Genomic DNA, 25,039 nt, shown 5'->3' on the forward strand with positions numbered 1-25,039 from the left:
GCAATTCATGACGGTCCACAACTTCAGTCGATGTCTTATGGTCAAGGTAGCGTTAATATGAAAATATAAAAAATATATTTTATTATTAAGCACATTTAAAGACAACACATGTGGATCCAAATGTCTGTACAAATTAAGCCATATACATAAAATGTGACAAAGCTCTTAACCCAACAATAAAACGAATAAAAACTGGAGTGATGTAGGCTACCTTACAGTACAGTGACATAAATAAAAAAAATATATATACTTCATAGTATATAAAAAAACAAGTATACGTAATTGTCAAATTATGTCTCATGAAAGTGAGCAAACTTATCCCTATTTTCTGTATTGTAGACTATGGGCATTCACTATACAGGGAATAGTTAATGAGTCAACGATTATGGGCACATCAAATGTTTCCCCAACTCTCCAAGTAGTTTTTTTTTTTTTTTTTTTTTTTTTTTTTTTTTATTGAGAAATTACCCTTTTGTTAATTCTGTTTGCTTTCACTTTCCAATGCTGATTGGAATTTTACAGTAATCAACTCATTCAGAGCTGTAGCACGTTGAGCTGAAGCAGTAGTGAGCATTGTTGCACCAACAGGTTCACTGTCTTCTACATTATGAAAAAACGCCTGTACACAAGAATGACTACAAGAACACAAGCAAGACGTCCCTCTTACCATGTAAAATGTTCTTAAAACCAACTTCTGACTAGTGTTATCAATCAATAATTTTATGTCATGTAATATGTCGTGTCATATTTTTAATAATGGACTGCATATCCATCCATGAACTCGTTGAGCTTTATTCAATAATTCAAGCACTATCATAGTGACATCTAGTGGTAGACATACAGCGACACAACAGAACACAGATTAGCCAAATTTATATGCAAGTTTTTGAAATGGATATAAAATTATAATATTGGATAATAATGCAACATATAGCTCTTATAATTGAATAGTAAGACTCAAAGTAAAAGCACATTTCAGAAAAACATGGTATTATAGCAGAACAGATTTATCGGCAGATAAAAATTGACTCAGCCAGGCTCTCCAGACACAATATTTCTTATTCACGTCACTGCTAAATGGTGCGCTGAGTCTGTGGCTTTAGACAACGAGACTGTTCTGAATCCCGGCTCTTTCGACTACCCCCAAAGGTATTACACATTCAGACTGGATAAACAAAATCGATATAAAGATAACAGCAACTAAAAGATCCGTTCAGAGAACTGCAGTGAAGTATGTCCCTGTAATTATCTAATGGCCAAAGTACAACGACAGCCTTGGCTCACCTACTGTACTCCCACATAAATATCAGACTCCCTATTTCCTGAGATGCAATATGCTGAGAGTGTCTTTTATTCTGTGGCGCTGGGTGTAGTTCTCCCATGGGACTGATATGCTTACTGAATCACAAAATTGTTCCAAAATGCTCCCTAGCCATTAAAACTCAGATAATTGTGTTAATGTTCTATCCTTTTCCACTTCCAAGTCAAGCTGTCTTCCCTAAAGTTTTCAGATATATATTTATTTTTTTCCCTAAGGAATTGATTCATTTTTCTGCAGTTCCTGGAACAGACCTGTACTTGTTTTGAGTATATGACTCGTGCTCTCTTAAATGTATTACACTGCTCACGTAACTGAAGCCATCTGTCAGTGGGCTGTGTTCATTAATCCTGATTATGCTAGATTAAGGTCTCTATCTCGTAGTTGGCAAAGTCATGGTTTCCAATAGTAAAGAGATGTCAAACATGAAAGTGCCACCTCATCCCTTGGTTTCTAGAGGTAACTGTAAACTTTGAGTGGATGGGTTACTGTTTACTCACTTTTCCTTGTAATTTGTTCATATTTTAGAACATTTAGTAAATTGCATTTGCGTCATTAATTTGCAGTGGTGTAAAAATGTCTGCCACCTTTCTTATTTCCTATAGGCCAAGTTTTTGAATGTTGAAAGACTTCAACTGCATTCTCATTTTAGACTAAAAAACCTGAGTGAATTAATGATGCTTTTTTAAAAATTTAATTTAACTTTAAAGTTATCAGACACCAACAGACACTATACGAAAGGTTAATTGCCATGTTATTAAATTAATTCAATATAAACATAATTTATTTGTACTCTAGCCAAATAAGGAAATTTGCCAGCACAAACACTCTTAATGGCACGATCAAAGGGAGAAGAAAAAAAAAGAAAAAAAAAACAGAAGCACTAACCCATAACCAGATTGAGAACTATAGTCTCCAAATGGAGGAGACTGGAATAGTGGATCTGTCCAGAAGTGTCCAGGCTTACAAGTGATCTTGTTTTAGCTAGTGATTATTATAAACTAATTTTATCTCATTGTAATACAGTAACAAGGCAGATATGTTTATATGTAAGTCTGTGTGTAAAGAACTTTGCATGCCTTTCTTATTACTTTTTAAGCAGCCATTTATATTATAACCCAGTAACCCCTCACTGCAGAACAAAAGATCCAGGGGGGCGTGGTTGGATCCACATCTAGGGGGTGGAGATTTGTAGGTTTAGGGGTGGAGACGGGTAGGTTTAGGGATCAGGGGGTGGAGATGGGTAGGTAAAGGTATAGGTGTGTTCGACTTCATGCAGCGCTGAGTAGACCTATCGGCGAGAGTAGCCGCTTGCAGTCAGGGGCAGAATTGAAAGCAGAGATGTGAAGTCGGACATTTTCTGCTCCCGGTAGTGATGCTTTTGTGGTGTTTGCATACTCTTATCAGAGATGAAGTCAATAACATGCAATATTTGTCAAATGCACAGACGTTTCAGAAACGTTTTCATGAGCAACAGAAACACTTTTTATATACTGCTTAATACAGCGCCATCTGTTCAAGAACAAAGTTCAACATACACATATACTATTTAAATACCATTAAAGTGGAGGTATATTTTCTTTTATCAGTGTTTTTTTTAATTATTAAATGTAACTCAATATAACATTGCGTAACAGGAAAAAAAAGCTTGTACTGTTCTAAAAACAGATTTGTGAGCAGTATTGGAATTGAAGATGTTGGAAACACACGTCATCGTTGTCATGTGGTGAATTTGGCCAATCGTGAAACAGCTGTGTCGTCATCAGGGCTCCTGTAGTTGCTCTGAAAAAGCTGCACCAGCTGAGTTAGCCGGCTGCTCTCTAAACGCTATTGCGGTACTTTGATGCCACACACGTGACAGTGACGTGGCGTCAGTGCCGGTTCAAGTCGGACAAAATTTCTAACCGGCATGCACTGCTTCAAGTCAGCTGCCGATCGGTTTGCGTGGCGCCGCATGAAGTCGAACGCACCTTATATGTAAGTTGGGAGGAGTTGGATCTGGATCCAACCAAGCCCCCTGGATCTTGTGTTCTGCAGTGAGGACCATCCCTGAGTCCCAATGTTCATACTATCCATCTAACATAGTAGCCTATGTGAAATTAGAATAGCAGACCTGACTTACATTTCACCGCTGGTCATATGCTCACCATATAACCATGTATGTGACAAATAAAAATCTTAAATCTTGAATAAATGTGTCCTAAAGCATAGTATATTGAAAAAATTATGCCAGAAGTCTACTATTTGGTCTACAGATGGTCTACTATTTCCGGTCGATTTTTGAAGTGTGGATCCGTGCACACTCTAATGGCTAATATTACCCACAAGCCATTGCGCTTTGTTGAAGGACTCGGTTCAGAACTACAAACACAAATAAAAAGCGTTAAAAATATAAAAAACATTTTTACCGACGGTTAAGTAGAGATGTTTAGATAAAGGGGTTTGAGTTACTAATAATCAACATTTATCCTGGTAAAAAAATATATATATATTTAATGTAATCTATGTTATATTTCATCTGCAACAGCAATATAAACTTTTATAAACATCCATTTGGTCAATTAACTTTTAAATGGATCATTATGCAGAAAATATGAGCGGAGTTCTCTCTCTCTTGTGAAGCCAACATGGAAGTGACTTAAACTGTAATTCATCGACTGGCCACTAGAGGCTGATGCAATAGGGAGTCTATCCCATAGACATTTTAACATGGAGAGTCTTGACGTAGTGTCCGTGACGTCACTTGTAGACTCCTGAAGAACGTTTTTGAAGCTCAAAGTGTGCAGAGCAGGCCTTCGCCATCTTGACAGCGCGTCACCGCACGACTCTCCCGGATAATCGAAAATGGGCAAAAAGGCGGGAGCTGGTTGCTGAAGCCATGCCCACCTAGCTCGATGGCAGTGTCAGCAGCGGCAATCCACCTGTCACTCAAGTGGCCACGCCCTTAATTATGCAGAAATTTAATGCTTAATATAATTTAAATGGATGAGTTATAAAAAATTTCACCCCCTCACAGTTGTCATGAAGAGCAAAATTAGCTATACAGACCAAAATCATTTTTTGAACCAGGCTGTAAACATGTTTTTTTTCTGTTGTAAAGTTGGGCATTTTAACATGGGGAGTCTATGGGACTGACTCCCTTTTGCCTCACAGTAGTCGATGAATTGCAGTTTTAGTCACTTCCTTGTTGGCTTCACGAGAGAGAGCGCGAGGTTGCCGCTCGTTCAAACCGTGTTTCTGTGACTGCCTTTGGGAAACTACAGTTTTAAAGGGATACTCCACCCCAAAAGGAAAAAATTGTCATTAATCACTTACCCCCATGTCGTTCCAAACCCATAAAACCTTTGTCAAACTTCGGAACACAATTTAAGATATTTTGGATGAAAACCTGGAAGGCTTGTGACTGTCCCATAGACTGCCAAGTAAATTATACCGTCAAGGTCCAGAAAAGTATGAAAAGCATCGTCAGAATAGTTCATCTGCCATCAGTGGTTCAATTGTAACGTTATGAAGCGATGACAATACATTTTGTATGTGATGAAAACTAAAATAACGACATTATTCAACAATTCCTTTGTCAACGGTCCCGTCTGTGTATCTCCACATTACCATTGCGCCATTTTGGACAATATGAGCAGCGCAGGCAGAATACGCTCTTCTGTGTCAGCCACGCCACACGGATGCATGGAAGCTCATATTCTCCAAAATGGCTCTACGGTGATGTGAAGAGACACAGAGGAGACTGTCAGAATCATTTCATACATTTTACTGAAATATAATTGTCTTTATGACCCACACACACATTTGAACTTGTTTGATCTTTGTGTTAACCTGACTGTTAACATGTTGAGCTCATATGATCAGTCTCACATTATCCCCCTGTAATTACCCTCTTAATGGAAACTTTTACTTATGGAATTTATTCACACAGTATAAAATGACTGATCAGAGCAATGTAATTACTTATAGTGCACCTTTAGGCCTTGGTGACCAAGGCACTTTCCAGAGATTAATCATCAGACTGAATTAGTCTTGGAAATTATTTTTTACTTATACTAATTCTTTCAATCTCAGGCTGAACTTTAAATTTTTGCAATATGCACATAGGTACTGAACAGAATAAACTCATTTGGCTTACACAGAACACAGGTGAACCTTTACACACATGCACCCTTAGAACAAGTTTAATTCTTAACATTATACTTATTTTAACACAGCTTTGGTTGCATTTCCTAACATACCAGTGCGATAATGCTTTTCTCTGAAAGCATCACCTCCCAGTGTTAATGCTGATAAATACCTAGAGAATTTTTTTTAGATGCTACAGTGGTCATGAATCATGAGGAAGAGAATAATTAGACAAAATGCACTCAGATAGAGAGCAAGAGATGTAATTTCAGTAGCTAGCCTTCCTTTTAACCCACAGACTTTTCAACACAATGACATCAATACTGTCTAATTACGAGTGTGTTCCAGACATTTGTAAACCTACCCTTACACACACACACACATAGCAGTGCATTACAGTAGATACATATGATAGTTATGTATGATAGATACATTAGGATTATTGTCCTCTTGCATTATTGACAAACTATTTTGCTGTTTAACACTGTAAAGCTGCTTTGAGACAATCTGTATTGTATAAAGCTCTATATAAATAAAGGTGACTTGACTTGTGCTATTGTGGAACAGGTTATTTCACATAGAATTATAGAAGACCACATCAGCTGAAACTGATTTGAACAACATAAAAAAATGAGTTAATGTGTTCATCAGTTATGTAGTCTAAATTAAAAAGATGGATTTTTGTACTTGCTTTGCATGCAAAAATAATGGGAAAGCATAGGAAAAACTAAGATCCACAATCATTCTTATACACTGACCCAAGTTTTCACCGATCAATAACCCTGATCAGTATTGATTTAATTATCCGCTGTTCCATTTTCAACTGTTAACTTAAATATGCAGGTCTTGGTCAACATACTTACTTCCTCTCCTATTTACAGTATGTCAATCACTTGTATTGGTGATCTGAAAAAAATATTTTCTCAGAAATTCACAAAGAGGAGCTGTATATCATTATACAGCTATTGCTGCATATAATTTTAGTCTCTAAACCAAAATGGGGTAGATGTAGCAACGGTGATATTTCAGGAACTGTCCTTTCTTTGTAAAGTGGTGTAATACAAATATTCTGTTTTTGGATCGACTCCATTGGGTTGCTAAAAGTATGCTCAGACAGGCACTATTGTATGTATCAATAACATATAATATAGCAGTATCTGTCTATAACAATATCTAACATCTATAACAATAACATATCATTAACAATAATATCAACATTATTTATATTCTTGTAAATCTATTGGAATTCCCTCACTTTGTTCACCAGAATCTAAAAGGTCTTCAGTCTTTTATGCATGCATGCATTTGTGATCATCAATGCTAAAACACTACTGTGGTTCATTACTCAGTAACCTTAAAAGAATACATTTCATTTCATTACTTTAATTATGTGCCTAGTTACACGAGAAAGCTCAGAGCTCACCTGCTCAAAGGGAATGCAGCCTATCTGTGTCTCTCGGGCCACAGATGATGCAGAAACAAACCAAAATACTTTGAATAAGCTATGGTGTGGATTGCATTCAGCACATAATATTAACATGAGATATGTTTGGTAGTGTAGCACCCAGATTTATTTTCAATATACTTGGCACTTTTTAAGTGCAAATATTGGTTTTCTTATAAGTTGAAACATCTTTTGAAACTTTGCAAACTTTTAAGAATTTTACAAAGTTTCAAAATGTGTAAAACCAAAATCACCTAAACATTTACTGCTGAGAAAAACCTTGTCACATGTGTCCGCTGTGCAGGAGCAAAGGACATGGAGAGTCACGAAGAACAGTCTTTATTTATCCAAACGGGTAACACAGGGCAGGCAGGAACGCACGTAGCATTGACAACACCAGGCAAAGAAACAAAGGAAACGGACAATACTTTAAATACGAGACTCACCAAGGTGTAATAAACGGGACACAGGTAAATCAAATGACTACCAAACATAAGGGAAAACTAAGTCACGGAGCACATGGGGAAGGAAAACACAACAAAACAGGAACACATTCCTGACAAACCTAAAGTTCAGACACCTGAAAAAGTTGTCTGTGATAGAGCTCGCTGTATGTTTGTATGTCTATGTCCCTCAATACTGTCTGTAACCTCACTGCTGATTATTTCCCATTAGAACCAACCTAACCCATCAAATCCCTTCCTCATTCTTATTAGGATGCTAGGCAGCTTCATAAATGGTTATTTTCCCCTGCCCTCTACTCATGACCTCTACCGCTTGTTCCAGTGCATGGAAGGTTTCTATTCTTGTTCTCATTTTCTTTGGTTCTTTATACTAATTTGATTATTATTCTTTAAAAAAAAAAAAAAAAAAAATTCTCTTCAAATGCACTTAACATTAAACTTGATTTTAACAAATTAGATTATTAATAAAGCCAAACCAAGGTCAGTTAGAGTAGAATTTGTTTAGATAAAAATGTGACCTACCAGCATTCACCTCTTTTGAACAAATTTCTGACCTGCATTACAGTTTTTGACCAAATTTGACCTGAAAATGATTACTGATTTACTGCGCCCATGGCATATTCATGAATTAGATTGTGAATATAGACATGATTTTGTCACGATTAATGTAATATAAGTGAGTCGGTTACACTGATGTCATTTTGTATTGCTCGTGATGCTATTTTTCTCTCAATCACACCATTGTGCTTTATCTATTAAGCCCCAATTGTGTTAGTGTTATTGAATTTACTTAGCTGTCATCTTAGAGCTGATGCCAATCCCAAATGCTTTTATATTTTCATTAGCTAAGTGTTTCTAAAATGTGAGTGCTATGAAAAACAATGACAATTTTCAGTAAGTTATATGTGGAGTCATGTTTATTTTAGAGTAATTTTATAGCTGAAACTGGATCATTAGCCATGTTGTGATAAAGAATATGTATTAGGAACACTATATATATATCCTCTTTTAAAATTTCTGGCATTCATTTCTTACTTAAATATAAGAAACACTTGGAGCTCTCACAAAGGCTTTAAATTTAAGTATACTTTACATGTATTTACCGATTATGAACAGCAGGTGGCGATGTTTAACAACACATAACTTACACAATTTACGTTCATTTTATGAATTTTAATCCACTGAGATGTTTGTAACCTCACATTGTTGGAAGAGAGGTTTTGTTTACATAACCTTGGCAACAGTTACCTCAATCTGACTTTTTTTTTCTTCTTTTAATCATTGCATTAGATTTCTGGCATGTGTCCCAACATATCTTAGCTTTAACTAAATAGTCTCACTGTTGTTCTAAGATCTGCAAATATAATAATCAAAGTATTGTGTAACGTGTATAAATTCAAACCTGTCATTAAGAAATTCCTCTGAGCACAGTTCACTGTGTCAAACATATTAACCATCATTCTAGCTTATCAGTGTCAGTGCAAGACCTGAGCCTTGCTTTAACTTGAACGGATTGTAACTGTGGAATGATTATCAATTTTGCTCAATGGTTTGAGGGCATAAAGCAACACAGAATTCTTTTAAGGAGTTATTGGGGTCAACAGATAATAGGTTATTTCATCATAATCAGAGAGCAGGGGGTCATGGGAGAAATTGCCTGCTGTTCAGTGCTATATGGACTAATTCAGACATCAAATATATAACAGTTACTATCTATCTATCTATCTATCTATCTATCTATCTATCTATCATCTGTCTGTGTCTGTCTGTCAGCCTTGATTCTGAGGATTCTGCAAAGGCACCTTTGGCTTCATTACTGCAAAATTGTCTAGAACTGTGGTAATGACTAATATACTTTTCTGAAATTATGGTATATTATACATAAAAATATATATATATAATTTAAGAAAATCAGTGCCTAAATTGCACATCTCAGAATCAAATCTGGAGCTTTAGTATTTTTAGTGAGCTCATGTTTCAAAGCATTGTTAATAGAGTGTGTGAGGATTCTGTTTCTGAGAATTCATAAGATCCATATGGGGGGGGAAAGCCAATAAACAGCGTGCACATGAAAGTTTTAACCAGTAAGCTAAATCAATCTGAAAATGCTGTAATATATGTCAAATGTATTTTTAGTGTATATATCATACAAACGTGTTTTCAATATACGTTAAACCCTAAAACCTACCGTCTTTCGCTACTCTTGCTCAGAAACACATAAACAGTGGTTATAAATGTATGCGGACATTTGTTTTGAGGAACAATGCTTGAGTAAGATGATGCTATAATTATAGCTTACTTTATCATTTGCGTTTCACGCACGCAAAGCCCTCTTAAACTGTTAGATAGATCTTTCCACATTTTCTACACCTTGAACTCTTAAAGGCGGAGCATTCGTTTTGAGCTCAGATGTGTAGATTGTTAAGCGTTCGATGAGTTTCAAATAAAGTTTAAAGTGCTGTATTTGAAGAGAAGCGCGCGCAGGAAGCCGATCGTATTCGCTGCTCAGCTGTATTTCTGCTGGCTTAGTGCAGCCCCTGCCCTGATTGTCTTATATCCAGGTCTATTGACGTGTAGAGAGCAGATGGAGGCAGAGGGACTGATCTGATCTTTAGTCTTCAGAGGTCATTCTCGCTACAGTTACAGCCACTTGTTGCCAGATCGCTCAAAGACCGCGAGCGTGTCGCGACTCCGTTTCCATAAAGAGCTATTTCTTTGCATTCGCGACACACATCTAGATGTTGAGACGGAAATACAAGCACTTCTGACTTTGGGGAAAAAGGTCACTGTTGAGCAAAATCGTCGCATTTGACGGGAGAAGCATGGTTGACAACACAAGCATAGCGACTAAATCTGCACTGGTAAGCACGCGCTTTTGCTCCTCGGCTAGAATATAGATGTCGTTATGCTTAGCCTGTCACTGTATTTTAGATATTTTAATTCAATATTTAGTGCACTTAGATGTTTATACGCACGTTGTGTTACTCTGCACACGCTGCCCTTCGACTTATAGCTAGCAACACAGCATATACGATATAGTTTACATAATTTGTCATGTTTCTGTCACTGAATAATTCGAGGTCGTTTTTTTTACATCACATCAGAAATGTGACATTGCGTGCAATTACAATGCAGACCGTCAGGTAGTTTATCCTGTTAGTGGGATCATTTCCATAGGTAATTTCTAAAAGTAGTTTTATCTTATGAACTCGGTAATGCTATTTGAACATTTTAATATAAGAAAAATTAACGATAAAAAAAGTTGTGCCGAAGTTGCCTGTAGTGATGAGTTCACTTTTTCCGACTATTTTAATTAGCTCACAAAAGAGTAAAATCGAGTAAAAATAACAAATTAGCTGTAACAAGTTAAATGGATGGAAACAAAGTTGCTATGGCAATGATGAGAGGATTTTGCAGTGTGCATCCGTTTTGTCTTTTTCAATGTGAATAGTTTTTTTTTTTTTAGTGATCTTTAGTCAAGTAGGCTAAGGCTACCTAATTATTCACAACCACTATGCGAATTATACTCTTTAAGGTTCGACATATAGTGCTACTTTTTAGGGATTTTTGACCTATAGCCTACTTTTGACGTAACCATTCTGCTAAACTATAAAATGTAAATGTAATTTTTGTGAACAATCTGGAGGGGCTGTCCTTGCGCACCGCGAATTGTAATTTGGCGCGACTATTTTACCATTATCTAAACATCAATCATCAAAATTACTTTTAAAAGCAACAAATTTTGTGATTATAGTTCTGATATGTGAAAATAGCCTACAATAGGCTACAGTTATGCTTCATTGTTCCGCCTGAATCGTAATGGGTAGCGCGTGAACACCGTAGTTGTTATGATTACTTCTGACGAGCTTGTCTGTTCGTTACCACCTGTTTTGATGATAGCTGAAAATACGTGCTCTGGCTAACTGTAATTGTAACTTTTATACTTATTGAAAAAGCTAACTGTTTGTATGAAAAATAATATTTATTTTACACCCCCAAATTACCCCCTCCCAAACTATTTAGGTTTTTTAGGGAGAGGGGGGTTTAGGGCTTAATTAAGGGGGCCTGACTCCACGAAGTCACCCGTAATTCTGCTTCCAGCTACAACTTGTAGTGACATTTGCATTCTGTTGCCCCCAGCAAGCCGCTTTCTCGTCGGCGAGCAGTCTTCCTGTGCTGGTGTGCTCCTCCGGCGCTCACAGTCACTCGAGCGGCGGCAGCGGGATGAAGCTGGAGGCGGTCATGGAGAACCTGCAGCGACAGCAGGCGGCTCGACTCGCGCTGGAGGAGAAACTCCGCCAAGCCGAGAAGGAGAAAGAAATCAGATCAATGGTGGAGTCGCAGATTCACCAGCAAGCTATCGCTTTCCGCCACTATCAAGCAGCGGTGAGGGAAGCATTCGCTGCGGGAGCCCCGAACTCGAGCTCCGGCCAGCCACACGAGCGCACAGCCGACTCCGACATCGATGATGATGATGATGATGAGGACCCAGACCTTGACCGCGGCATGGATGAGGAAGACCGCGACTTGGAGGAAGATGACAGTATGAATGAGGCTGGTGGGGATGAAGATATGGAAGGACCCTTAGCTCATTACCCACCGCGCCATGCTGTTTATCCCGGTGACGGGCAGTCTCCAAAAAGTACCCCGATACATCTGTCCAGAGTCCAGCCAACCTGTGCAGCTCCTAGACAGACTGAGTCCCCGAGTGATTTGGCACCGCAAGCACAATCACAGCACCACGAATGGACTTATGAGGAGCAGTTCAAACAGGTATGTTCATGAGTGATAGATTCTAGTGATGCTCTCCAGTAACCCTTGAATGTGCACGCTGGTGAACTCTTTGGTGATTACTAATGTGTAAAGTTTGAAAGCATGAAGTGAGATTGTGTTTAATCCTGTGTGAAACTACTTGCATAAGCCCCAGTATCATTCAGAACGACACAGCTAGTTGTCATCATAATCAAAAAACTGAGTTATTAAATGGAAACAACAGGCTTTTAGGCTTCAATGCTTAATGAAAACCATATTGTCCAGACACTTGCATCATGCATTGACATTATATATTAAGTTCGACTATATCAGGATCAGTCCCTGCTTCAGTGTCTACTTTCTTCATTAGCACATAGACATATACAGTCTGCAGACTCTGCACTAAAAATTTCAAAAAGTTTAATTTCTGCATTACATTTTTATGAAAAATCAAAATTGCAACCTGTAGTAATTGCACTTTTTGAACTACTTTGAATTTAATTATGATGCAAAAAAAAATTATTCATTGCTTAAATTATTGCTTAAAATATTTAAATAGTCACCATTTCATAATTTAGGTCTAAAACGTGTTTTTGCAGAGAGCATAAAGAGCAAATATGTTTTTATTAAAGTCTTTGCTGTTGATGTGCAGAAGTGCAAAATATTAGTCTGGTTTGTTGGTTTTGATTGTTTTATTTAAAATTATTTTGTTATGGGTACATTTTAGTTATTCAAGGTTATTTGTACAGTACACCTGTACACTGGAAATTCAGGGTTATGCGCAAGAATGTTTCATAGTTATGTTGCAGCAGTTTTGCTCCACTGTATTCTCAAAGGATAATTTAGAGTGATACACTGAGAGTGAGGCTCTTAAGCAAAACACAGATCTATGCAGAATGAGCCTGGATGGACTTGTCATACCTTATTTATGATGGATCATTCAGAGACCTGGCCAAATGAGACATGCACATTACCGCTGCATTAGCGTAAGCACTGGCTTAATGTAAGGGGTACAATGCAGTTTGAATAGGGACAGCTGTTTTGACTTAACGTTATGAAATGGAGAAAAACAATGCAAAAAATAAGAAAGATCTCAAATAAGGTCAACTTTTTTTAAATAATGTGATGTTATATGTTTGGTTTTCATTTCCAGAAGTTGTGTGTTACTCTTAGATTTATAAAGAACTTTTAACAAGATCTTATGATCTTTGATCATACAGGTATAAGAATAATACCAACCACAACATTTGCTTAAAAAAAACTGAGGACAGTGTTACACAACACAATTAATGTTGTTTTGCAGAAGTCAAGGACATGCATTTTGTAATCGCTTTTGAGCTATTTGGACAAATCAAGTGAAATGCAGAAACAATGTAAGGATGCTGATAGCATTTGGCAGACTGACTGGAGCCACTGTACTGCCTGTTTTAAACATTTAAAAAAAACTGTCTAAATGCTATAAATGGCTTCTTAAAATAAGAAAGGCTTTTTAGAGGAATGTAAAAATAGATTGGCATTAAAACTTGGGACCAAATTCCTGCTGTCTGTATTTGCAAAACTAATTAAAACACTAAATAACAGACTATTGCTTAGCTTGGAAATAAATGTATACGTCAGATCAAAGTGTTTTCATTATCTTTCATTTATGTTTCTGCACATTATTCCTTAGTTAAAAACCAAACCCAAAAATCTAAATAACTCTCAATTATGAAAACCAAATTTAAGGTCTTATAATTATAAATTCATTTCTCTTTTAGTCAAGCCTAAGCTAGATGTGTTCATTTGCACTGATATTAGAAATGAGTCATTCATCAAAGGAAAACAGAATAGATAGGAGAGAGAGCCAGACAGCGAAGCATCGGAAGAGACAAAGTTAAACCGGTTGCCAAATGGCTGTTTATTGTCAAAGAAACAGTGAGGGGAGAGGAAAAAAAAACAAGTAGTTGCGTAGAGTTTTGGCAGGAATGCAGGAAACGAAACCTGGTGGCATTCCAACCTGGCTCCCTCCCAATAATGCTGGGATATCCCTCTCAGGCTGCATATGGGTCGGCTCAAAGCCAAGCCATTACGAAATAGGAACAAACTGCATACTTCTCTAAAGTCTAGCCAGACAAACGTGTGTGTGTGTGTGTGTGTGTGTGTCTGTCCTCAGTGAGAATCACATTCTGGACCAACATTGTTGCACACTTAATTATTTACTGGCACTTTCACTTTTGTTCATGTAGTGTTTGTTAGATGTATGCATTGAAATACCAGAAGGATTTTGCATTGCATTGCACAAATGTTTTTATATACTTTAAATAGCAAACTTATTAAAGGATTGTTTTTCTAATTAATTAAGTTATGTTTTAAAACATAAGGAATATTTATGTTTATAATTGAGGTTTGGGATTAGTAAGATTTAAAAATATTTTTGAGTCTCTCATGCTCACTAAGGTTCCATTTATTTGATCAAAAATAAAATATAAACAGTAATATTGTGAAATATTATTACAATTTAAAATAACAGTTTTCTATGTTAATATATTTTGAAATGTCATCTATTCCTGTGATGACAAAGCTGAATTTTCATTACTCCAGTCTTAAGTGTCACATGGTGCTTCAGAAATCATTCTAATATGCTGTTGTTGTGCTGCTTAATATTTTTGTGAAAAATGTGATAAATTTTTCAGGATTCTTTGTAAATATTTTTTGCACTTTTTTAAAATAGCAAATCTTTTATAAAAGTCGTTGCTGTCCCTTTTGATCAATTAAATGCATCCTTGCTGAATAAAACCATTAATTAAAAACACAAATAATTACTGACCCCAACCTTTTGAATAATAGTGTATGTATTATTAAACTGATTCCAATTTATAAGCAGGCTCTGTATCTCAACCTGTTTGAAGCACATATCAAATGTGTTCACTCAAATACAGAGTGTACTTTTTCCCTTCAGCAAATATCATCTTTTGATTGCTCAGTCTGACCTCCACTTTGGTTTCAGCGCATATGTTTGATCCCCTCCTCTGTCTCACTCTGCCATGTTTTGCAAACATAAAAAACTCACAGAATGGCTTTTTCCCATAACAAGGCTTTAACAGGGCCATAGAGGGGGCTGGGCAGAGCTGAACGGGGTGGAGGAAACCCAGCAGTGGTGTTAGGTTTCACTACATAAGCTTGTGGAAAGGGAGGGTTGTCTTTGCTACTCCAGTCCACTTTAGTAAAATAAGTCTACTTATGTACTGTCTTTTGGCTCAGAGGGTATTAGCACTCTCTAAACGTTGAACTTTGTTTTGTTTGTTCTGAGTTAAGAAGAGACAGTTTGGATGTTGCATCTTTCAGAAATAATTGTTAGAAACCTGTGTAAATTCAGAATGATCTTTTTGGATTTTTAAAATGCAGTTCAAAAGAGATGAATGAGTATCGAAGCAGCCAGTGATGACCTAATTCACTCAAAAACACTCACAATTAAGCAAAACATCTCTTGGAGAAAATAGGAAATGAGGCAATTGTGAAATCACTGAAAGGAAGGCAAAGTTCCCCCCCAGACAGGAAGGCAAAATAGTCTTTGTGGTTAAACAAATGTTGTCATTGGGCAGGGGTTTTAAGATACGCACCTCTTTGTTTTGCTGGACACTTTTGTGAAAAGAAAAAAAATATATAAAAACTTGTGGAAGTGAGAGACAGAGGCTATGTCCAGTCAACACAGCCCTAACCCATGAGCCTCTGCAGTTAGTCTGTTGATATATGTAAATAGCCTGTCTTAAAGTCTTCTCAAGTAACACGCTTGAATTCAAGCCCATTTATACCTTCATAAAAATGCTTGGAGCCCCTTCTTTGAAATCCACACACAGTAACTCCAGTGTCAACACAAGACATTCCTTGACTTTACAGGCCTGCTCCACCCCTACGGTATCCCCTTCTGTTTGATTACACTGCTTTGCTCACATGTTTTGGGGTCCTGAGAGCCATTAAGTTCCCCAGCATGCAGTCTCAAGCTAAAACACATGCATGGAGCCAGTTCTCCGTATGGCACAGAGATTGTGATTTTTACCTAGCATTAATGTTGTTAGCCTTCTGTGGTATGAGCTAACCCAGGCCTTCTGACAGCTGTGGCAGGTTCATTTGGCACGTGTGCTGTAAGTGGAAATATTTAATGGAATTCCAGTCTTCTCGGTTTTAGATCGTCTAATAAATAAGAGCCTGCTTTAGCTTGGTAGCCTGTTATAAATCCATGTTGAACATGTCATCAGCAGGTGATCTGATAATCCTGCACTGAACATTAACCATACTGAACATTCAGAACTGGTAACAGACCCAGAGCTAGAGCTACGTCAACATCTTACTCGCTGACTGTAATAACAAAAACAGTCACACGTCCATTTTAATCCTGCTTGTTGCTGCCTCGGTCATCACACAAACTCTGAATGTATGCAACTTTTTACTGTAGTTTGTGCAAGAGGCTGATAAATGTGCCTCTTAAAAAAATGTTTTTATTTAAAAATGTTTTTAATTTTTACTATAATGTTACACTTGTGTTGGTGTAACTATCATATATTCACAATATATCAGTATCTTACGTGTCTATATATCAGGCAGTTGTAGACCACATGGCACATTACCATTGCCATGATATAGAATTCACTTACGTTTAATCTTTAAAACCACTAATAAATTAATAACACTATTAAAATGTAATCTTAATAAATATATATTTTATTTATACTGTACATTATAATGTTGCGATTCCTAAATTCACTTGTGGCATTTAAAATAGTCAAAGATTATTCATAGCATGTTTAAATTTTTTAGACTATAGCCCCCCCCCCAACATATTTCCAGTGCGTTTATAAGAAGTAACATGTTTTTGGATCAGAGTATACTCTGTTTTGCATGATACATTACCCTGTAAATGGTCTCCATTGCTTTTCAACACTTTGCCCTTAATCTGAAGAATGAGGTGTGATTTCAAGCAGTTCAAGACCACATGGCATCATTTAGACACACAATTTAGAGTGTATGTGCCCTGCATGATTTCCTGCATGCTGGAGTTAAGTGATCAGAAGGCAGCCTGTATGAACAGTGGACTCTGCAGTGGAATAAGTAGTTGAGATGTAAAATGTGTTTTTGTGTACTTTTTTATCAGTTCTAGAACAGGAACATACTGATAAGCACAGCTAGCTTTATTAAGAGAAACATTTAATTACTCTTGTCTGAAATATGGGAATATCGGTGCTTATTTATTAGTAGTGAGTCATTGTAGTTTGATTTCACAATACATTTTGTGATCATGGTTACCAGGCATAGTCTATGCAAACATTATATCCAGGATATAAACAAAATGTTCTGTTCACTTCAGCTAGATATTCTATATACAGTACCTGAGCCAGTAAAACATTCTCAGATTGTACAGTGACTAACCTTTGACGTGCTTGAATATGGTACAGTAATTGTGCAGTTTTTTTTTCTCATATTGAGTGCAGGACTGTCATATATGATCACTAGTGGTGCATGTGATATATTGTTTTTAAGGTCATTTACTGCGCACTGTGCAAGGTTCATCATACATTTCTCTAGGAACTTGAAGTAAATAGCTATTAATGGACATACAGAGCCGTTTTACCTCAGTTCAAGAGTAATGGTCAGTGAAGGAATGTCTAATCTTTTGCAGTATGTTTAGGCCAAGCTGAAGCTCACTTTTAGATAATATTGCACTGGCCTTGCATTTTGGATTTTGGTGCTACTTAAAGTGTTTTAATTTCTCTTTCTGTCGGTATCAGTAAGACAGCAGGCAGCAGCTGAGCTCTCATGTCTTCGTCAGTCTTGGCCCATATGGACTCACGCATCAGCGTTCATTAAACTGAAGAGCTGTAATGAAAGATAGGGAGGAATCAAGCATTGAATGATTTAGGCTGACGGTCTGAATCAGATACTCTCTTTACAGGATTAACTTCTTCTTTACATCCAACTTTCCTAATGATCTCTCACATAACACACAGATTCTTTGTGTTTACATGAGTTTATTACTGCCTGATTGGTTTGGTCAAGTACAGCACACAATCATATTACACTATGTTGTAACTAGATGATGCAACAAGTTTCTAGTGACAAGCAATTTGTCTGACCACACTAAGCATGAAATGGCTGTGTGATGAAATACAATCACATTATGAAGATGCATTTTAATGTAAGGGATGTGCAAAACTGACTAGTTGGTGGTTTGTCTGAAAGACTAGTTGACTAATCTCTCTTAAGGGAACGCTGTATAATTTGGCTGTTTTTCCATACCTGTAATAAGAAGCAGTTATAAACTGTCTGTTGTCAACACAAGAAAAGCTTTAAGGGCTCCCTGCGTTTTTCTGTCAGAATAAAAGATTGATAGTTTTATAATTTGAAAATGAAGAAATATTGAAAAAATATTGAACAAATTAACACTAATTTATGTAAAAATTAAGACTACATAAATATTAATATGTAGTATTTATTTTTCTACAGTGAAATATCACAATAGTAATATTCTTCTTCTTCTTATTATTATTATTATTTTAAAGTCATATTATTATAGAGTATAATCTTAATTTTTTGGGCAAAATTGTGCCTCTATACAAAGATTAGATTCCCAAACTGTGCAGCCCTAGCATAACATAAAAAAGATACATGTTCTATTGCTTGTCCTGGTTTGTGAGGACAAAATCTACATGGAAAAGTTTGATTTTATTCTACTGAACTTTTTTTATTGTAACTTTTTTGCTTTACACCCGATTAGCTGGGAATGTCATTAAAAATGTACAGTTATAATTGATTACTGTGCACTCTAAACTGAATAGTGATGTTCAGTCAAATCTATTTATTTAGCTAAGTCTGTTTGACATATCTTTGTGTTAGTTTTGTCTCTTTGTGTAAAAGTGTAACACTTGTAGTAACACCCTTTTCCTTAGCAGTTGAATCATTTATAAGATGGAGGGTAATCTCAGCCTGACCCATTGAGTCTGGTTCAGAGACACACGGGGCTAAAGATCACATGTAACAGTAGTAAATTAGCTTGTTGCTTAATCCCACAGGAGATTTTTGGATAATGGACCCCAAAAGGCAGTTTTTCTGGGTTGAAAAAAATGGACGTGTAAAGTGAATAGAAATGGAGAAGAATGTAAGAGCATAATGGGGGTGGAAGGAAAAAGGAAAGTCCTGTTGTCTGTGAATGCAAATATCAAATGTTTATGTATAATCTAACTCACTTGTCTGTTAATACAGCGTCTGCTACTAAAGCAATTAACACCAGAATGATTTGTGTTGTGACCTTTGTTTAAAACAAATGCCATCTTTCTTTGCCGGCTTCATTAGCATGAGTCAAATGTAGTTCTTTGTACATCTCAGCCCGTGATTTCAGTTGTGCCCTTGACATGTGTTCAGTCAGGCCAAGGCAGCGGGCCAGGGAGGAAGCTGAAAGATTCGAGTGTTGCTTTCGGTGGCGGTGGCTCTTCGTCTTTGATTCAGGAGGTCAGTAATCACCCCACCCCCCATTCCTCATTTCTGCTCTCTTTCTGCTTTGTTCAAATTGCAATCACAGCCCCTTTTACTGGCCCCAGGCCTCCCTGTAACAACCCCTCCACCCAAACAGTAGTGACAGTCTGGAGAACTTACGCCTGTCTTGATGATAGCATTAAAGTCAAATCTTTTTTTTTCCCTAATTGTGTGGAATCTTTGGGGCAGTTCACGCAAATATTTTTTTTTTCTTATTATTTTCCATACAATTAAAAGGTCAGTAGTGTGCTGTGTGGTTCTGAACTATTTTGGCTTTCATTGTGAGAACAAAAAACATTTTCAAGATATCTTAAAAAAGTCATACAAGTTTTGAACAACACAATGGTGAGTAAATGATGACAGCATTTTTATATTTGGGTGAACTACCCCTTTTAATGTCGTCTAAACTGCATACTAGTGTAGTACTGTTAAAATTCACTTCTGTATTGATTAGTTCTTGGCTCGATTCAGAGGTAGATGTAAAACACATGCATGAACACAAACATTTTCTTTAAATGGGAAAACACATAACATAACGTAACCTGATTTATATGAGTGAAGAATTAATTCAGCCGCTAAGGCATCAATGATCCACTTCTAACTCTAAGACAAAGTCATTTCTGTCCTAACTCCAAAGTTTGATACTATCAAGGCCCAAATTAATCCAGTGCTGAATTCATGAATAAGTGCTGCTCATCTGACCAGCCAGTGCCCTATATAGTTCACAACCCACATGCAGCATAGAAGGCCTGCTTTGTTTTTAATGTCCAGCAATGAATTCAAGGGTCAATTAGAGCCTGAATTCCACAGGCATGTGACACAACATTCCCCACCTTCATGAAAGAAACCTCAATTACAACAGACACTTTAATGCAGAAGACAGCTCTGTTTTAAAGCCGTTGATCATTTTACTCATTTAAGAAGGGCAATTTCAGTACTATTGCAATGGATGTCATTTACTTCCAACTGACTTCCACACCTCCATGCTAAAGGTTTTGCAGGTCAGTAAAAGAGACCTCTGCTTGCTGGTGCCACAGCAAACAATTCATAGTTTAAACAGCATCAGACGCCTCTGGATCCCAGGAATTGTTTATTTTACAGATTTTGCCCTGTGCCCGATTCCTTTCCTGCTGCTGCAAAGATGATTTATCAGCTCTGAAGGGAACTATGAAATATTTGAAATGAAAACAAGCTTGTGTCGCATTTTGTTCTGAGGGTTTGTTTTTTCCGTCTGGTTCAGTTGTTAAAGAAGGCTGTAACCAAAAATATTTCCACTCTAAAATAAAAAGTAACACAGCCATTAAAATGTGGTTTGTGAAGAATGTGAAGAAACAGAGTGGCGGGGGATTTTTAAATTCATCTTAAATATCTGTAGTTTAGTTTTGATGTTTTTTTTTTACTTTATTCCTCAAGCAGATATCCTCAGGAAGCAGGAAGGTTTGATTTCCTTCAGTTTGCCCGTCAAAGTGAATGCATTGTTTAACATGCTGTTTAAAAAAGAAAAACATTTGCAAGGACATTTGTTATGTTTTCATAATAAATAAACCAGAAATAAGTTTATGCTGTTTATAAAAGTTGTAAGTTCTGATTTTTCATATTTTGATGAAGTTGAAAAATTACAATAAATTATATTTTTAGGTGTTTTTCAGATGGGAATACACAGGTGTTTAATGGCTATTTAAGTGTAATCTCTCTTTAAAGAATATCATTATCACTGAATGCAAGTTCTCAGTGTTTTATCCAATAAATAAGATTCAAAAATATCTATTTCTGAACAGTGAGATGCATTTGTCACCATATAAATATATGGTATCTTAGAAAACATGTCTGTATTTAAGAAATGTCAATATTTTCTGCTGTATAGCACCAAAGACTAAACCCCCGTTCACACCAAGAATGATAACTATAAAGATAATGATATTAGCATCCGTACCAGCAAACAATATCGTCTGTCTATTCTAAGCGCACGCTCGTCTGCCGCTTTAAAATCTCGAGCTCGTAATAGCAGGTTGGATTCTGATTGGCTGTCAATATTTGTATAAATCATCAGCTGGAATTTTTTTTTTGAAAATGATTCCAATGAAATCGTTTCTCTGTGCCTTTATCATTACAGTTGTGCTGTGGACTCTGCTATTCTTTAATATTGAGAACGATTTTTAGAACTATATATTTATTGTTATCTTTATAGTTATCGTCCTTAATGTGAACAGGCCTTAAGTTACTTCAGCAGGAAATCAAGAAACATAAATGGATTCTAAGGAAATAATGATTTTTGCTGCTTTTTATGTGAATTATGGTAACAACAGACTGTGCTGAACTAATCAAATGCCAAATGTCAGCAGAGCAAAAAGAAAATGGACTCTGACCTTCATTGCACAGTAAAGTAAAGAGCAGAGGCTGCTTTTGTCCACACCATTTGTGGACGATTTCAGTATTGTGTAAGAGTTGTAAGTAAGAGTATACCGGGATCCTCTGATAGCATCTATTGAATGTTTGTACGCCTGTGTTTACCAATCACGCTTCTTTTTGTGTTTCGCTCTGAACTCAGTTCCATTCATTTGTGTTAAATAATAGCACTTCCACAGAGGAAGGGACAGCTTGAAATGGATTTTTTCCATGGATATGGTTTTGATATTTTTCTATATTGTTCTTTGAACAAAAAACTTTCAGTTTCTGCATAAAAATGTGTATTTAATTTTACACATTAATTGATTAATTTAAAAAAGAATATGGATGTATTTTTTTACTATTTTAGTTCCCTCAAATTTCTTCAGTGTTTGTTAGTTTGCACCTTTTGTCTCCATCTTCCTCTATTTGTTTCACAGGTGAGAATTATTTTCCTAAAATAGATTTATCTATAGGTGAACACAATTGGATTAATAGAGCTAAAAGTCATATTCGTGCAATACCCTAGATCCCTTCTGGTCCCTTCCTCCTCCAAAGGGGTACAGGGAAGCAATCACTAAATTCTGATTGAAGTCCTCACTAAATCAATACAAATCAGATATATCACGTAATGCCATAGATCCGCAGCTGACCTAGTGCCTTGTACATCCTCACTCTGGTTTGCCCTGCCTATCTTTAACCAAATAACACATTAAACTGGGTGACAGAGCAATAACTCATCACTTAAAATAGTATGTCAACAGTTTGTTTATCCAGTGAACAAAAAGCAGTAAAAGTTGTCCTGCTGAAATCATAGATAATGTAAGATGATTTTTCCGTATACAAATGAAAGTGCAGCCATGCATAATTTTTGTGTATTGATGAAGTTGTTGGGGTGCAAAATATGTCCAATCATGATTGACCGCACTGTTAAAAAGCAGCCAATGTTATCAACAGAGGACATTATCCACTTCTCCTAGGATGAGGCCTAATGAAGTTAAATAGAATTTTGACAAGATAATGGATTTGTTTTCCTTCCTTGATTCCATTCTTTCCCCCTCAGCGCTCATGATAAACTGTAGTAAAGAAGTCCGAAGGAAACGGATTATTCAAGGCTGCTCGCAAGGGGGACGAAAGATCAATAACGAACCTTTTTGAGAAAAAAATATAACATCCAGTGAAGTCCTCTACAGTTTGGGTTCGAGTTAGTGCTTAGGTGCAGGAATTAAATTCTTAGTATCAGAGAAACCGTAAGGCTTGGCACTGGATCTGGCCCCTCCTCAGTGGGTGATCGCTGACCAATAAAAATGTACAACACATAGCTGAGAGGAAGTAGCTTGTACAGCGACCTAGCTACACAATTACATGGTGAAGTACACTACCATTCAGTTTGGGGTTGGTTGGTAAGATTTTTTAATGCTTTTGAAAAGAAGTCTCTTATGCTCACTAAGGATGCATTTATTTGATCAAATATGCAGTAAAACCAGTAATATTGAGAACTATTATTACAATTTAAAATAACCTTTCTGTTTTAATAAACTTTAAAATGTAATTTATTCCTGATTTTGCGAGACCTGTGATGCAAAGCTGAATTTTCATCAGTCATTACTTCAGTCTTCAGTGTCACATGATCTCTCAGAAATCATTCTAACATGCTGATTTGGTGCTCAAGAAAGACTTTGTGGGGGAAGTCGTGGCCAAATGGTTAGAGAGTTTGACTCCTAACCCTAAGGTTGTGGGTTTGAGTCTCGAGCCAGCAATACCACGTCTTAGGTGCCCTTGAGCAAGGCACTGAACCCCCAACTGCTCCCCGGGCGCCGCAGCATAAATGACTGCTCCGGGTGTGTGTTCACAGTGTGTGTGTATGTGTTCACTGCTGTGTGTGTGTGTGCATGGGTTGAATGCAGAGCATGTATTCTGAGTATGGGTCACCATACTTGGCTGTATGTCACGTCACTCACATTTCTGATTATTTTTTCATATTATTTTTGAAAACTGCTTAAAGGGATAGTTCACCCAAAATTCTGTCATTACTCACCCTCATGTTGTTCCAAACCTGTAAAACCTCCTTTCATCAACACAAATTAAGATATTTTTGATGCATCCCGAGAGCTCTCTGACCCTCCCATAGACAGCAAGGGTACTATGACAATCAAGGTCCAGAAGTGTAGCAAGGAGATCGATAAATTAATCCAGGTGACATCAGGGGTTCAACCGTAATTTTACAAAGCTACGAGAATACTTTTTGTGTGAAAAAAAAAAGACTTTATTCAACAATTTGTCTCCTCCGCGTCTCCCTAGCACCATTTTGGAGAGTATCCACTGAACGTAAATTGCGTATGCTGTTTTGTGTCAACTGTGCCAAGCGGATACTTTGTTTCTTTTTAAATCAAAGCATAAACAACATAAACAAAATATCTGCTTGGCACAGCTGACAAAAAGTATTCTCGTATCGATCTCCTTGCTACATTTCTGCACCTTGACCGTGGTAGTACCCTTGCTGTTTATGGGAGGGTCAGAGAGCTCTCAGGATGCATCAAAAATATCTTAATTTGTGTTCCAAAGATGAACTGAGGTTTTACCGGTTTGGAACAACATGAGGGTGAGTAATTAATGTCAGAAGTTTCATTTTTGGGTGATCTATCCCTTTAATATTTTTGTGGAAACCATGAACAGTAACACACTCCCAAATCAAGAAAATAATAAGTTACTGTCACTTTAAGATGGCTCCCAGAGAAACATGATCCTCTTCTATCAGCATTTGCCTCTGTGAAATCTAACATGGGGTTGCTGACTCTACGTTTCTGTTTAGCATAAGCAGAATCTGATGACCTTTGACCTATTTGTAGACCTCACCCCCTCTCATAGCCATAAAACTAGGCTTGCTGAGCATAGATTCCTCACTTGGTCATTGATCATTAAGGAGATGAAAGGGTTAGTGAAACGATCAGTCATGGCACACACTATACTGTGAAGCAATCAGTAGAAAAATCTTCTCGTTCTTAAAAACTATACGATAGTGTGGCATTTGACAATGAATATATA

At 36.8% G+C, this 25,039-nt stretch overlaps 2 protein-coding genes across 3 annotated transcripts in view; both read left to right on the forward strand.

The window, feature by feature from the left end:
* The first annotated feature begins 9,752 nt into the window (after window positions 1-9,752).
* Window positions 9,753-21,018, forward strand: LOC122145059 (AT-rich interactive domain-containing protein 3A-like). 2 transcript variants are annotated; one of them, XM_042756607.1, is made up of 3 exons: window positions 9,753-10,215; window positions 11,495-12,127; window positions 19,499-21,018. In XM_042756607.1, the coding sequence occupies exons 1-3, from the start codon at window positions 10,177-10,179 to the stop codon at window positions 19,841-19,843; spliced, it is 1,017 nt and encodes a 338-aa protein (XP_042612541.1). In that variant the 5' UTR covers window positions 9,753-10,176; the 3' UTR covers window positions 19,844-21,018. The 2 variants fall into 2 exon arrangements, with proteins under 2 accessions (XP_042612541.1, XP_042612542.1); XM_042756608.1 differs by lacking the exon at window positions 19,499-21,018 and having other exon boundaries at window positions 9,760-10,215; window positions 11,495-12,558.
* The window catches only part of LOC109046183 (AT-rich interactive domain-containing protein 3A-like), a 68,290-nt gene continuing 62,756 nt past the window's right edge, over window positions 19,506-25,039 (forward strand). Inside the window, exon 1 of the mRNA XM_042756609.1 lies at window positions 19,506-19,585. The gene's annotated coding sequence lies outside the window, so the exon portion shown is untranslated. The remainder of the gene's footprint in view (window positions 19,586-25,039) is intronic.

The sequence above is a fragment of the Cyprinus carpio genome, chromosome A5 (assembly GCF_018340385.1).
Source record: "Cyprinus carpio isolate SPL01 chromosome A5, ASM1834038v1, whole genome shotgun sequence".
In the NCBI taxonomy this organism is placed as follows: Eukaryota; Metazoa; Chordata; class Actinopteri; order Cypriniformes; family Cyprinidae; genus Cyprinus; species Cyprinus carpio.